At 41.8% G+C, this 16854-nt stretch overlaps 1 protein-coding gene across 4 annotated transcripts in view; it reads right to left on the reverse strand.

The window, feature by feature from the left end:
* Nucleotides 1-16854, reverse strand: part of FOLH1 (folate hydrolase 1) — a 68204-nt gene that overhangs the window by 30038 nt on the left and 21312 nt on the right. For all 4 annotated transcript variants that reach the window (XR_014299134.1, XM_082684395.1, XM_082684394.1 and 1 more), the window contains exons 5-7: nt 4864-4989; nt 3825-4011; nt 1254-1347 (exon numbers count right to left, since the gene is read on the reverse strand). Coding sequence is in view for 3 of the 4 variants with exons in the window: in XM_082684395.1 (XP_082540521.1) it covers nt 1254-1347; nt 3825-4011; nt 4864-4989 (407 nt within the window). In the remaining variant the exon portion in view is untranslated. The remainder of the gene's footprint in view (nt 1-1253; nt 1348-3824; nt 4012-4863; nt 4990-16854) is intronic.

The following is a 16854-nucleotide window of genomic DNA, read 5'->3' on the forward strand; positions in this document are numbered from 1 at the left end:
AGAAGATATATTTTAACAGCTCCATGTACTATCATAGGCAGTGATGTATCCGACTACTTATTGATTACTAAAGATATGTTATTTATAGTTTTCCACTATTATAAGTAATGTTATAATCACTTTCATCTTTTAAATATCAAAGATATTTAGACTTTATAAATATGTTTAGATAAACACAGAGACATGGTACCCTCAGAAGTTGTGCCTGGATCCTGAATTCTAATCCATGGGGCAAAGCTGAGTCTAAAAGCAAAAAAGACCAAGGTGCTATTCCTTAATCTGCCCTTAAATGGGACAGGTCCCTCCACTACTCCAAATGTCAGCCTTCTCCACTGTAAAAGGAGGTCATAAAACATCTCCTTATGGAGATAGGAATTAAATGATCAAGAATGCCTTAAACGCAAATAAGAAAAGGTACTACCAGATGCTTCTCTCACCCCTACTTACAGAGAAGTCATGCTCCCTCCTTCCTAAAGGAGACTGGACAAGGAGGTACGTGCAGAAGGAAAAAAGCAGGGCAGCAATGGGGAAAGGGTTCCAACGTCAGGAAAGCAAAGGGGGAAGAAGAATAGGGAGGAAAATAAAATGGAACTGCTCTCCCAGGGTCACCCAAGCTGTGGACAATATGAGGATGAGATGAGTAAGAGATTTCTTGCGAGAAAAGCTTGTGAGAGAAATAGCGGGGGCGAGGGGGGAAGGCCAGACAAGGCTGAAAAGCCAACAGACTGCAATGAAGGTCTCATGTGGGGTAAAGGAGAAAGAGAAGGAAGGAAAGGGTGGTGGGTGGGGGCGTCAAGTTGGGCAACCCTGCCTGTCATAGATTCCTGAGACAAAGTCTCCCCTGAGAGCGTCTCCCATGTGCTTCCCAGCAATGGGCCTGTTTCCAGTTGTCCCTGCTGCGACCAGTCACTGACTGGGAACACCTGTGGGAAGTGCGACCTTGACCCAAACAGGGTGATGGATTTCAAAACGCAGTAGCTAACACCACTGATCAATCATGCCCCTACAGCTGGAGAGCCGGAAGTCTCATTTTTATGACTGTTACACACTGGATACCACTCCGTACCGTAAATTCCAGGCTAGAACCACTATTCTTTAGCATGGTGACAAAATCATAGGTTCTACCATCTCAGAGAATTTCAGCATTTCTGAATATTGAAGAAATAGTCAGATGTTGAATACTGTTGATAGTTGAAGGTGGCCAATAAAGAGAAATATCTCAACAGCCACCTGTTTGCTGCTGACAAACTTACTCCAGGAGCTTCTGCGCATCATCATACCCAATTGGATGGACAGGAATGCTTGGAAGACCAACAGCCTCTGTGATTTCACGTCTATAAGCATATTCTGAAAAAAGTGGAACACATCTTAGTAAAAATTCAGTCCCTTTCTTTTTTCTTTTTCCAAAGTCTTTTTTTTTTTTTTAAGATTTTATTTATTTATTTGACAGAGAGAGAGATTACAAATAGGCAGAGAGGGGTAAACGTCTGTGATTTAACAGTCTTACATTCAACACAGCAGCATTCACCACAACACATTCCCTCCCCAATGTCCATCACCCAGCCACCCCATGTCCCCACACCCCTCTTCTTCAGCAACCCACAGTTTGTTCCCTGAGATTGTCTCTTATGGTTTGTTTTCCTCTCTGGTTTCATCTTCTTTCATTTTTCTCTTCCTTCCCCTATGATCCTCTGCTTTTTTTCTTAAATTCCACATATCAGTGAGATCATATGATAATTATCTTTCTCTGACTGACTTATTTCGTTCAGCATAATACCCTCTAGTTCTATCCGCATCTTTGCAAATGGCAGGATTTCATTTTTGATGGCTGTATAATATTCCATTATAGATACACCACATCTTCTTCATCCATTCATCTGTCATCTGGACTCTTTCCATAGATTGGCTATTGTAGACATTGCTGCTGTAAACATTGGGGTGTAGGTGCCCCTCTGCATCACATTTGTATGTTTGGGGTAAATACCCAGTAGTGAAATTGCTGGGTGTAGGGTAGCTCTATTTCCAACTTTTTGAGCAACGCCATACTGTTTTTCAGAGTGGCTGCACCATTTTTCAGTCCCACCAACAGTATAGGAGGGTTCCCCTTTCTTTGCATCCGCACCAACACCTGTCGTTTCCTGATTGGTTAATTTTAGCCATTCTGACTGGCGTGAGGTGGCATCTCACTGTGGCTTTGATTTGTATTTCCCTGATTTTGGTGACCTATTTTATCCAAGATATACACCTTAGCTATTTTTAAACCACACAAACTCAGGGGTGCCTGGGTGGCTCAGTGGGTTAAGTATCTTTCGGCTCCAGTAATAATCCCAGGATCCTGGGATCAGGCCCCACTTGGGGTTCCCTGCTCAGTGTGGAGCCAGTTTCTCCCTCTGCTCCTGCTCAAGCTCTCTCTGGCTCTCTCTTTCTTTCTCATAAATAAATAAAATCTTTAAAAAAAACAAAACACGCACACACAAACTGAGTGGTCACAGATATTTGTAAACCTTATCAAATAGTGGAGTACATTAAAAATAAAAATGGCTCCCTTTGTTCATGATCGACAATTTTACAGGGAAGCACTTCAGCCCTACACAAGCATGTGCATCCAGAGCCAGGCTACCGGAAGCAGTCACTTCTAAGTGTGATGATCTGGACAACGGCCCTCTTGTCTCTGTTTCCTTCTGTCAAGCACAGGCAGTAATATTACGAAGCTAATAGGTCTGTTAATACGTGTAAGAGCTGTCATTCAGGAAACACTCCTAGAAAGTTATCACTATGGTATTTATATAACAGATGCAATAAGCATTTTCTAGACTCTCTATATTTTTTTTAAGATTTTATTTATTTATTGGGAAACAGAGTATGGGCAGGGAGAGGGGCTACGAGAGAGGGAGATAGAGAATCCTCAAGTAGGCTCTGGGCTGAGTGTGGAGCCCGATGTGAGACTCAATGTCACAACCACAAAATCATGATCCGGGCCGAAATCAAGAGTCAGAGGCTTAACTGACTGAGCAACCCAGGCACACCAGGACTCTATATTTTAAATGTGTCACTTTGGAGGTTTATAGAACTTCTTCTCTGCTGTCCCTTATCCACAAATAGGAAATCCCAAAACTTAAAAACCATAAATGTGGAGGGATTACTTCGCATCAAACCCTGATCTGAAAACAAACAAACAAACAAAAAACCCTGATCTGATGCGAACTCATTTGACAGTGAAATCTAGTTTGAGCAGACATGTGGTTATTCATATTATTTATCCTTTATTACTTACCTCTGCTTATGATTATCCATACATTGTTGCAAAATATTTATATGCCTGCTTCCTGTATTCTATCCCAGTATCCTGGGTGTCAGGCAGTATAGGGGATACGCCCCACAGTACTTTTAAATATCTGAAAATACCTGAGTTCTAAAACCCATCAGGCCCAAAGTTTCCAAATAAGAGATAAGGGAGGGGCGCCTGGGTGGCTCAGTCGTTAAGCCTCTGCCTTCAGCTCAGGTCATGATCCCAGGGTCCTGGGATCGAGTCCCGCATCGGGCATCAGGCTCTCTTCTCGGCAGGAAGCCTGCTTCTCCCTCTTTCACTCTCCCTGCTGTGTTCCCTCTCTCACTGTCTCTCTCTCTGTCAAGTAAATAAATAAAATCTTAAAAAAAAAATTAGAAAACAATAATAGGTAAGGGACCTAAGCCAATAATTTCCAGTTACTTCTTAGATGTAAAGAGAATTTAAAGAGTCATACTTCATTTGGAAACTCTTTAATAAAATCACTTAAAATTTTTTTTTTTTAGTCTCGTGTGATGATTAAGGTCTGATCACTCACCATTTGCTGGGTAACCAGGTGTGAGAGGGTCCCCTGCACCATTAAGATTTAAGATATTTCCACGCTGAACACCACGTCCGGGCAGATTCCAACCATCCGGATAGGACTTTACCCCAGGAGCAAAGTAATCAGCAGGATCTGAATACAGAATGACTCCTTTGGCCCCTGCCAGCTGGGCATTTTTAACCTGGAAAACACAATGTCTCTCTTATTTCAGGTTGGTTGTTCCAGATTGGATAATATCATTTTTTTTTTTTTTTGAAATTACAGTTAAATGAATAGCTAAACTTTATTTTCAATTTTTATCATTAGACCTACAACAAAGGACATCTCACAGAGGACTGGCTTTTGCTTTTTCCTACGTCAGGTTCTAAAATTGAGTTTCTAAGAAAAAAAATAAAATAATAAAATAAAAATTGAGTTTCTAGGGATGGATCATCCGTCAGAGCTGTAGCTTTCAGAAATGTCCATAATAGTGAGAACAAGTACTTGTTATTTTTTTCACTAGTCTGGAAGCACAAGAAGAAAGCTGACTCTACAGGCCAGATTTCTATAACTTATGACCAGAAAGGAATATTTTTGAAATTTAATGTCTCACACTAAAGAGGGCAAAAATGAGCAGACCAAATGATAGTAATTTTTAAAAACTGCTATGTAGAATTTGGTTTCTCTGATTACCTATAATAAAAATTCACATTAAAATTGAATTTAGTAAGTATTTTCAAAGAGAATATTAAAAAGAAATATACTGATGGCAACAACAAATACAGTGAATGCTTCTATGTAGACCACAGATATAATGGGCAGGTTTGGAAAAATCTGCTTTGTTCTCCTTGAACTTCTACACTGGTTCAAACTCCAATGACCCAATTTAAAATCCCTGTCTATAAGCTAGTAAATGTGTCCTCCCCATAATGTGGCTGTATTAAAAAATATGAAAGGATCATGATCCTCAGAAAGTTTTAAGGATAAGTTTCTATACAGGTAAGATACAATATATTTTTTTATATTGGGGGTAAAGAAAAAAAATGATTTTTACCTTATTTCCTCTGAAAATTTTCCCATATCTGGCAATTACAATCTTCCCAGAGCAATTGATTTTCAGGTCCCTCTCTAGTTTAAAGAAGTCTTCAGTCTGGGCATAGTTAACATACACGAGATCACCCTGTTGAGATCAGGAATGATTTAGTACAAGTACGATTTAATCTGAGGAGGTTTCTCTACATGAGGACTATTTCACATCTTTGAATGAGGGGAGAGGTAAGAGCAGGCAGGAGAAAAGGAGAAAAGCACAAGCCTCATGTAAGAGATTCAAAGGAGAAATGGACTTGAATTAAGAAAAGTGGCTGAGTTAGAGATGTATGAATTTAACAGTAAGCTTGGTCTATATGTCTTCTCTAGAGCGGCTATAACGCTATAGAAGAGTTCCCACCAAAATGTACATGAATATACACGTTGCTGCATGCAGTCTGGAGGTGTCCAGGCACACTAGGCCAAGAAACCCTTGAGGAGGGGCACCTGGGGGGGGCTCAGTGGGTTAAAGCCTCTGCCTTTGGCTCAAGTCATGATCTCAGGTTCTGGGATCAACCCCCACGCATCAGGCTCTCTGTTCAGCGGGGAGCCTCCTTCCTCCTCTGTCTCTGTCTGCCTCTCTGCCTACTTGTAATCTCTCTCTGTCAAATAAATAAATAAAATCTTAAAAAAAAAAAAAACCCTTGAGGACAGCTTCATTCTTAAAGTATATTCACAACTAGTAGCCTAATGGGTCTCCACTACCACCCATTAAGGAAGAGAACTGCTTTAGGAGTCTGGTTTCATATCATTAGTGTGACCTCATGCAAGTCTTAATAACATCTCTGAATCTCAGTATTCTCATTTGCAAAATGACCTGTTAGATGAGACCAGGATTCTTCATTTTTTTCTCACCTACTCCCTCCATTAATTTTGAAAAACAACAATAGCCCCTCATATATTTACTTGACATCTAAAATCGTTTATCACACCTTTAAGTAGCTACAACAAATGCAATTGCCAGTATACTATAACCACTAATATGATAAGAAGCAATTTTATATAACTTTTTATATGTATCCAAAGAAATATACACACTATACTGATTTTCTATTCAACATCATCCATTTGAAAAGGATGACACTTTTCAATCAGAATTTTATCACCTCTTTTCTCCTCAAACTTCTGTCTTATTCCCCTTTCCCCAGAGAATTTTACTTTAAGGTAAAATATATTTGTGCTGGACACTGAGATGTGCTGCCCAGATTCCCCTTCAATGAGGACCTTTTGGCTCCAGCCACAAGGAAGACTCTCTGAAAACAACCTTCAGTTCTCAGGTCTCTTCAGGATTTGTCTCAGCTACAGATAACAGCCCTGCTCAAAGTCATGCCCCTTCTTGGGGTGATGATTGGTCAGTGGGAAGTATAAAGCGTTGGACATTTTAGTCCCACCCAGTGAAATGCCAATTGAATATTACCCCCACCTTAAAAGACCACCAGAGTCGTGAGTCAAAGCCAAGCAGCAAGGGTCGTTTATTGCAGGTTCGAACCTGGACCTCTGTGCCGCTTGTTGCCGATAACGCAGAGAGGTCCAGAGCTGGGTTGGTGCAGGATTTTTATAGACAGATACAAACAAGTTTCAGGTGGGGCTGAGCTGATTGATTGACAGTATGAACAGGCATACTTGGCGTCAGTGGATTGGGTCAGGGGACCCGCGTGCGAAAGCAGACAAAGCAATCTTACAGAAGCAGAACTGGCCGGTTAGCCCACGCATGCGAAAAAAGCACTATCAGGATATTGAAGGCCTGGTTACTATCAAGTAAAGACAATTGGGAGTCTCCTGGTGGAATATTACATTCTTGCTATCAAGCATCCTTGTTAATGAGATTTAGGTTTAGAAGAAATTTAACTTTATTTACTTTTCCTTCTACCTCCTAGGGAGGGGAGGGTGACATTAGGGCTTGAGGAACTGAGTTCTGTGTCCCTGGAAATTGGGCTATTGATAAGGTAACTTCTTTGTTTGTAAATCTCAAAGACATTTGCAAACCAAGGGAGACTCCTGTCTTGCAGGATTGTGATCCCAGCAAGTTAACCATTTATCATTTTATGGCAGTCAGGGGTGCCTGAGGAATGCTACATATGTGGAGGGGAGCAGGTGAAGGGGGGGTGCAAGGCGCCAGCCTTTGCTTTGTCCTCAGCCAGCCTCCTGCTCCTTCACCAGGACATTTCTGAAGCACGCTTTTGACTCCAGAAACGCCCTCAGGCCAGCCTACGCTGTCCCTGATCTGCCTTTGAGGTTTATGGCTCCCTCTGCTCAAACCAGCTTCTCTTCCCTCCCCTGACACAATTATTGATCCCAAAAGAATACCTCTTAATTAATGTCTAGGATGCTACATTTCATTTCAGCTTCTGTGACCTAGAATCTAGGAATGCCTGGAAGTCTTTTCTTGATCACTACCAAACTTCCCTTGATTAAGAATATACGTGTGTGTGTGTGTGTGTGTGTATGCACATTTTAAAAATGTCTTATAATAGGATGTGTGCACTAAGAAAATTCTTTAGGAGTAAGCTAATTATTAGCAGTATCAGATTGAGTCCAACAACATTACAAACTTGTGAAAATTATACCCAACCATAAAATTTTACTTGAAATATATTTCTTAATGCTATTAGATATTAAAACATCAGGTCGCTGGATGAAAAAATTGTTGCTAGAATGAGACAGGACTCCACACTAGTTCTATTCACATTTCTTGTTTTTAGGCTTAATTTCTGAGAAACCTTAAGACGGGAATAAAAGAAGTTCTATTGCAGAATTCTCACTAAGTTATTGAAACTCCTTCCAAGTTACAATGCCCAATCACACACCGATCTATTATCCAAGTTAATTCTAATGATGTCAGCTAGACGCTCAACTAGGCTCATCTAATTTTGTTCAATTGCAAACCATATGACTTGCCAAATCTCTTGTTACCAACTATGAGAATCTTTCACTATTGTCTCTTTGTTCGGAACCTCAGAAATTTTTATGACTCAAAGATATGCTTCATATTGTTTTAGGATGGGTGACAGATATCTTTCATTTGTAAAAATAAGATAAAAGTGAGTATAAATAAGGAAGTGGGAACAAAGTACCAGCAGGACCTGACCATCGGCTAGTTCTCAATCCAATGTCATTGTACCCTGAGAAATCGGTGGTGGACACCGTTCTCTTTAAAATGATCTGTCTGCCTTTGGAAAGCCTTCACACAGTCTAGTTTAAAGTCGCTGGGCTGGACAATTTCTCATATCTCATATCCTTATTTTTATCGTTTCCCTCTTCAGCTACATTTCTCCTAGAATGTGCACAGGAATGTACAACAGATACTAACAAAAAATTGTTTCCAAGCTAATTCTAGGATTCATTTTGATGAGGGAGCACGAGGCTGGCTGAAGACAAAGCAAAAGCTGACACCTTGCACCCCCCTCTCCATCCGCTCCCCCTCAGTCATATGTGTAGCATTCCTCAGGCAGCCTGGACGCCATGAACAATAAGCAAATAGTTAACTTGCAGGGATCACGATCCTGCAAGGCAGGAGTCTCCCTTGGCTTACAAATGTCCTAAATCTCACTAACAAAGACGATTGATAGCAGGATTATGACATCCCACCAAAAAGTCTCCCAACTACCTTAATGTTAATGGCTGGTCTAAAGACGACATTGATCAAGCCACAAGGGCAAGGCCTCCTCCCAGCACCTTGTAGGCCCTCTTTAACATTTGAAAACTCTATTGAAACCTCCCTTCCCCTCACCTTCCCCTAACCGCAGGGTACATAACCTGCCATCCCTCACAACCCGGGGCAGCAGCTCTTCCTGCCCAAGGGTCCTGTCCCCGTGCTTTAATAAACCACCGTTTTGCACCAAAGATGTCTCAAGAATTCTTTCTCGGTCATCAGCTCTGGACCTCAGCCCACCGAACCTCACCTAGGTTCTAGAACTTCATCAATTTGACAAACATGTTAAAAATATATCATTATGATTCCAGCAATGTTCTACCAACTAAAGATACAGCATGACCCTGTCCTTGGAGGAACTTAAATTCAAGTGAAATGCAGAAAGATAATAATAAAAATAATAACAAACAGGTAAATTACATAGTATATTAAAAAGTGGTAAGTGCTGTAGAAAATTATTTCAAAGTTTAAATAGAATCTAGTACTTGGGTGCATGCAATTTTAAACTAAACAAGGAAAGTCTACTGAGGAAGAGGATATTTGAATCTTTGCTTCAGTAAAGGGATTACTTTTAGTTCTTATATTTCTTTTTCAGACAATGCAATATTAATGCACTATTAATGGCCGTACTGTATGCCTCATTTATAATTGTTAGCCCTCTCTTGGAGCTCACTCTTAGTCTGTGAATATAGAGTGATTAACCAATTTAGTTTCAGTGAATTTTGTCTTAGTGATGAGGGAGCAGGAGGCTGGCTGAGGACAAAGCAAAAGCTGGCGCCTTGCACCCCCTCTTCACCCGCTCCCCTCCATATGTGTAGCATTCCTCAGGCACCCCTGACTGCCATAAAATGATAAATAGTTAACTTGCAGGGATCACAATCCTGCAGAACAGGAATCTCCCTTGCCCTACAAGATGTCCTAGAGACCTGAACAGGGAGGTTACCTTATCAATAGCACAAATTTCCAGAGGCGAATAACTCTTGGTTCCTGAAGCCCTAATGTCCCCCTCCCACCATAAACTGGAGGAGACTGGGGTAGAAAGGAATGTAAATGATAGCCAGATCATAATGCCCCACCAAGAATCCCCCATTATCTTGATGTTAGTGCTTGACCTAAAGACGACATTAATCAAGCCATAATGGCAAAGACTCCCCCCCCCCCCCGGCACCTTGTAGGCCCTCCCTAGCATGTGAGAACTCTGTCGAAATCCCCCATTCCTTCACCACCCCCCCCCCAACCGTGGGGTATATAACATGCCCACCTTCACAACCCGGGGCAGCAGCTCTTCCTGCCCACGGGTTCTGTCCCCGTGCTTTAATAAACCACCATTTTGCACCAATGACGTCTTAAGAATTCTTTCTTTAGTCGTCGGCTCCGAACCTCCTCACCACACCGAACCTGACTTAAGGTTCTGGGACTTCATCATTTTTGGCGAGCCAGGCAGGAGATTTGTGAGTCTTTACATTTGGACTCTGAGCTTCGGTGCAAATTGGTGAGTACTTTCTCTCCTTTTCCTGTACTCTCATTCCAGGGCTTTTTCAAGGAGTATGGTCTTATTGGAACACTTGCATGTCAATTGCTCAGGCTGTAATCCTCTAGCCCGTGGCTACTCCACGGGGAGGAGAACGTCTGCCTTTTGGCTGTAAGCTAGTACCCTGGCCGGAATGGCAATAAGACCCAGATACTTGATGGCCTCTCTTTATTCCTGTTCTTATAGGAAGTTGTCTCTCTTGGGCACGGGACAGCCACCTAAGTCACTAGGACGGCTGCCAATCTTAAGACTCCCGTGTGAGGTTTCCTCCTGATTGATCTAATGTGATCCCCTCCACATGCCCGGTCTAGCCACTTCTGGCCGCGAGACCTCCACTGGGAGCCGGCCGAAACCAGTACCCGATTGAATTAAAATGCAACCGGGGACCGTTTCCTAGGGAAGTTGGCTGCAAAAACCACATGTGTTGGAATGTCGCATAGACCATGATGGATTTCAATCTTTACTGTTTCTCGTCAGTGTCTTCTGCAAACCGCCTAAAGCTATGAAATTGGGTAATTTCCCCTTGCCAAACTTCTCTAGCGTTTTTGTGGGTTAATATGGCAAAACAGTATGCAGTCTTCAGGATAGACAATGGCTTGGCATGGCACAATTTCCTAGTCCATTCACTAGGCACCCATCTGTAGCCTAGGATGCGATGGGGAAGTGGAGGGGCGCCGGCACCCCTCCAGGGCCTTTTAAGGCATGACGGTGATCAATAGCGATATCTTGAGGGATGCCTCTGGTCGCTTTTGACACACAGGAACCTCTGACATATCCTGCGTGGGACGCTACCCAGGAGTCAGGGGAGATTTGGTAATGGACCTTCATTACTTTTCTGGAAGCATGGCCTCAGTAGGCTTCCTCAGTTCCCAAGGACTCTACCTTGGGGTGCCTTTTAACCCACTGGAAATAATTTGGATTGCAAAACTTAGGAAAGGACTGAGCTCCTGTAACAATGCATGGCCTCAGTGGGATCTATCAGTTAGATCTCTGCAGGAAACAGGGCAAATGGACCTAGGACACCTTCACTGCTCATACCTAGGCCTTTATTGCTCTACACCAGGACCCCAGACTAAGGGGCTTTTGCAAAATGTGTTTGCCCAAATGAGTCAGCTAGTAAACTTTCTCCTGACATATTGGATGGTAATTACATAAATAAGCCTTCTTCTAGTAAACCCAGGTTGCTGGGCCATCCCTAGCAAAGGGGACTCTGGCTTTATTTCTCTGTTTCTCCTAATAGATGTGGGGGCTTCTCCCTCACTCACATCCCGTGTTAATGGATATAACTGGAGCCAACTGGGGTTGGTCTAACTCGAGACAGAGACCATAAGGAATATTCCCAAGCAGCTGCCGAAACTCTCTTTGTTTCGGGGAAGTTTCCCTGTGTTCTCTGGCCTGACTTGGACTGCCTAACCCCTTCCCCCTTGCTGGTGGGAAAGCATGGCATCTGCTCCTCTGTTGGGGCTTATGAGCTCCGAAACCGGGAATCTTTTCTCTGTCTCCTGGCAGCACTTTGTTTCCTCTGTTTTCCCCTTCTGTTTCTGCACCAAGGTGCGTGCAGCCTGCATGACTAGCCTCTAGATCATGCACCACGGCTCCTTCTCTCTTCACTGTCAAGGAGCAAGAAGAACACCCCCACTCCAGATCTTCCCACGCATGTCTCAGGTAAACATTCAAAGTGGAGTGGGCCCAGGTGGAACATAAATCACTATTGGAACTAAGTTAAGTTTGTTGGTTTAATTAAGACCTGTCTTTTAAGTTTACAGCAGTAAATGTGAAGCTTTATTCTATCAAAGTTTACTGAAGGTCAAATAAGCTTGTGTTACTTGTTAAAATTTGTTAGCAAAGAAATGACTAAACTGATGGTTAATTGTCTGTCTCAAATTTCTAATGGGTAATTGCTGAAGTAGCTTTCAAAGTCTTTGGTAACCTGAAAGTTTTAAAGTTTTGCTTGAATGACAAATGGAATTAAATTGTGGACATCTAGGTCTTAACCGAACAGGATAAAATGCTAAGTCGTTAATTTCTGGATGTAGGTTTGTGCTTTTGACTTCTTACTGCAAAGAAACTAAGAGTATTTAAATCTGTTGGTAAACTTGTTTGCCACTTAACTGATTCATAAATTGCCACCTGAAGAATTCTGTTGTAACAGTTCACAATTGGTTAATAACTAAAGGTGTTTCTAAGAATACAAAGTTCTGCTTAGTGTTACTAAGACTGATGGAAATAAAGGGAAACTCTGTATGTAGGAAAGTAGGAGATATGTAAGAAAGATTTAAGGAATGGGAATACATTTTGTTGAAGATAAAGGAAGGTAATTTTGTCCTAAATGAGATGGTTGTTTGGAAGGAAATGGCTTGGGACGAAACCTGAATGCAAAGGAAAGTTGTAGAAGGTTTGTGAAGGGAAATCTTCAGAAAAGGAATTTTAGCTATGGTCAAGAATGGATTAAGATTGAAATGAATGGGTTTTAAGGATACATTGGTACAAGACTGAAATTGTCTCTGTTCAAAAGGACAATGTTTTCTTAGATCAATTGATCTGCTGTTAAGAAAATGTAAATGGTTTTCTCTTTGCCTGCCCAGAAAAACGAGTTTCTATGTTCAGTTTTATCAGGTGTTTAACATCCCTAATTATATTTAGGCATGGGCTTTAACTTTCTAAGATTTTAGCAAATGTTGACAAGATTTAAATTGTAAATCTCTTTAACTCAGGCTTTTCCTTGGTATGTGAAGTTGCTCATGAAGTACTACTGAACCAATGATAAACCTTGGGTTACATTTGGGAAAATGCTATAACTATTCTAGAGATTCTATGCACTTCCTAAAGTTTTAATGTTTTGAGAGATCATCGCTTGATATTGTAATTATGGGAATGTAATATGTCACAGAAATTGTAACCTGATTTTCTTGCAGCTAAATTGTAAACTCCCGTCTCTCTTTAGCTCTAACCATATCCATTCTGAGTTTTTGTCATTTATAATTGTTTTAATTCTCTGGTAAAATAAGTTTACCTTCAAGTAGATTCCTATAAGGGACTTTCAGGACAAATACAGATATTTGATATGCTTGAAAATCCTAAAACTGAAATGGGTAAGAATTTCCAGAACTGACTAAAGCCGCACTCACCAGAATTAGTAACATGGGACTAAATGAACTAAAAGATTATAGTGTTGTGTCTCTTAATGTTTTGTCTTACTTTAAACATTGCTCGTTCTCTCTAATGTTTGCTCTTCCAGACTAGGGATACTTTTTCTTAAGTTATCTGTAACTTATAGAGATGTAAAAGTGCTCATTTGTAAAAGTGCTCAAAGCATTCACCTTTTCTCTCTATCTGAACCCTCTGAAACCAAAAGGTCTCAGTAAGTATTCATTCTTCCACGGCAATCAGTCATTTGCATAAGTTCAATAAGAATCTGTTCTCCTTGTAACAGGAAAGAATTGGAAACGCGGGTTATTTTACCAAGGCTTTGACTGGGATGTCATATTTGAAAAGACTCAGATATGACCAGACAGCTTTAAGGAACTAAGGTTGACTTTATGAAACCTGGAGCCATAAAGCCCCTTGGGACTGTTGGCCTGATACCTTGCTTACAGAGTTCCCAGCAGCCCCACCAGGTGAGTAAAGAATGTCACTCCTTGGTAGGTGCAGTCTCGGGAAGAGGAATTCGCCCAAAGGTATTGCAGGCATGCCTCATGGCAAGTACAGGGCTTGGCTTCTGGCCCGGAGAGGCTACTAAAAGTTCAACCTAGAGATTCCTTATACAAAGTTCCAGCAAAGCAGATTCTAAAAGATCTATTGATCACAGTCACTGTTCTTACTGAGCTTATGTAAATAATTAGGCCAAGTTTGTTAAAACTGGACTTGTTTCACAAGTGAATTAGTCCTGATTTGGCTATCTCTGGAAATGAGGGTTATTTTAGAGAGAAAAATTGTTTTAGTAACACACCTTTATGGATGTTAAATTCTAGATTTGATTGTCTTTAAATGTTTGTTTACCTAAGCTAAACAATTAGAGGTAAACTTCAGAGAAGTTGTACAATAGCTTCTTTAGTCGATCTTACTGTTTTGTGGGGATATTAGCAGACCCCACAGCACATGATTAAACAACTGTAATAATGAAATTGCCTAAAAGCCAACCTATCGCACTCCATAGGATTAACTATGGACTTGTGGAGATAATGGATGACCCCACTTTCTTTGAGTGGATTGAATGATCCATGGGGGGCTCCCCTTATCTCTTGATAAGTTCTCTCACTTGACAATGATCCTCTGTAATCAGGATATTGTTAAGGCTGGACCACTCAAAGGTCTTCTTATTGGTTTCACCCCTTTGTCATATTTATCCTAGAGGCCACCTCTGTTGAGGTGCAATTGCAAATAGATGTTTTAGCTAAGCATGGAACAGCCCTCCTATAAAAGAGCCTCAAAGCTCACTATGGGACAGTCCTTGACTATAATGATGTCACATCAGGTCCAGATTTGTCTTAGAAGCCAAAGGCCACCAATGGATGATGGAGGCCAACTTATTAAATACTGGGCTACATTAACAGATATGCCAGAAATAAAACTTGTCAAACTTTAAACCTAGTTACCTATATGCCTGAACCTGACCACTGTACTTCTTTCTCTATAGAGCAAAAAGGTTATTGATCTTGCTTACTCTATCTGGCCAGATTTAAGATGCCCCTGTTAAAAATATCAATGACAGTTGGTTTTCTGATGACAGTAGTTTTCATAGAAAAAATAAGAAAAGCTAGGTGTGCCATAGTGCTCACTAGCACTTTGCAATTGCCAAAGTCTAAGAATTAACATTTATACTGACTCCAAATATGCTTTCCTGGTACTACATGCCCATGGAGCTATTTGGAAGGAAAGGGGATTGCTATCAAGCCATAACTCCCCAATCAAATATGGGCCTAAGTTACAAAACCCTCCTTATCGCTATACTGAAGATGGCATATATCAGATCCGGGATACATATTTGTGGTTCACACCCACGATTGGACAGCTCAGTTAAAAGGCAGTTTTATGCTGGGAACAAAAGAATCATACGTAGGATACTTGGACAAATAACACACAGTATCGAGGATGGCTATCATTAGAAATGTGTTCCCAAATAATAGTACTCCAGGCTACTGAATGTTTTGTTACTGATTGGGTAAGGTGACCTGGAATTAGATGGCCAGCTCCAAATGGAACCCACTGGATATGTGGAACTAACCTGTGGGCCTGGCTTCCTCCAGGGTGGATAGGTCGCTGTACTTTAGGATTTGCCTGGATCCATGGGTGCATTACTAAAACCATTACAACTCCAGCTAATCTCCCCAACTTGAAACAAAGATGGACACAATCTGTTTTTAAATGGTATGATCACTTAGCATCCATTTTTGTTCCATCTGCGGGACTAGAGGATGTCATGTGGCATGTAGAAGCCCTTACTAAATATACTACAAAGGCACTCAATGATCCACTAAATGGCATCTCCCTCCTTAATACCGAAGTGTCACAGACACACAGGGAAGTCCTACAGAATAGGATGGCCTTGGATGTCCTGACAGCAGCCCAGGGTGGCAAATGTGCAATTATCAAGACAGAATGTTGCGTATACATCCCAGACTATCACAAAAATGTCACAGGAATAATAAAGGATATTAATACACAGATTAAGGCCCTACAAGATCCCTCTCTCCCTCTCAGTAAATGGTTAAGTTCCTAATTTGAAGGAGGACTATGGCCAAATCTCCTTTTCGGGCTTCTTATTCTTATCGCCTTATTAATCTTAATATGTTGCTTTGTTCCATGTTTCTCTACTTGGTGCCGAGACTCCATTGCTACAATGACTACACCACAGCAGACGATCCTTGTCGCGCGCGAGGACGCCTCTTCACTGTCAGCGCTGGATTCAGCTGCCTCCACCTTTTGTAACTCCCTTATACGTTCCTACCCTGACCAATATTGACCCGAGCAGGTAGGGACAGCTCTACGCCCCTATTCAGCACGAAGAAGTTACAGAAGATGAGACCTTCCACCTTCAACCACCTTAAAGATTTAAGGGTCAAAATTGTTCAGGGGGGAATGATGAGGGAGCAGGAGGCTGGCTGAGGACAAAGCAAAAGCTGGCGCCTTGCACCCCCTCTTCACCCGCTCCCCTCCATATGTGTAGCATTCCTCAGGCACCCCTGACTGCCATAAAATGATAAATAGTTAACTTGCAGGGATCACAATCCTGCAGAACAGGAATCTCCCTTGCCCTACAAGATGTCCTAGAGACCTGAACAGGGAGGTTACCTTATCAATAGCACAAATTTCCAGAGGCGAATAACTCTTGGTTCCTGAAGCCCTAATGTCCCCCTCCCACCATAAACTGGAGGAGACTGGGGTAGAAAGGAATGTAAATGATAGCCAGATCATAATGCCCCACCAAGAATCCCCCATTATCTTGATGTTAGTGCTTGACCTAAAGACGACATTAATCAAGCCATAATGGCAAAGACTCCCCCCCCCCCCCGGCACCTTGTAGGCCCTCCCTAGCATGTGAGAACTCTGTCGAAATCCCCCATTCCTTCACCACCCCCCCCCAACCGTGGGGTATATAACATGCCCACCTTCACAACCCGGGGCAGCAGCTCTTCCTGCCCACGGGTTCTGTCCCCGTGCTTTAATAAACCACCATTTTGCACCAATGACGTCTTAAGAATTCTTTCTTTAGTCGTCGGCTCCGAACCTCCTCACCACACCGAACCTGACTTAAGGTTCTGGGACTTCATCATTAG

This window comes from Mustela nivalis, assembly GCF_964662115.1.
Source record: "Mustela nivalis genome assembly, chromosome: 9".
Classification (NCBI taxonomy): domain Eukaryota; kingdom Metazoa; phylum Chordata; class Mammalia; order Carnivora; family Mustelidae; genus Mustela; species Mustela nivalis.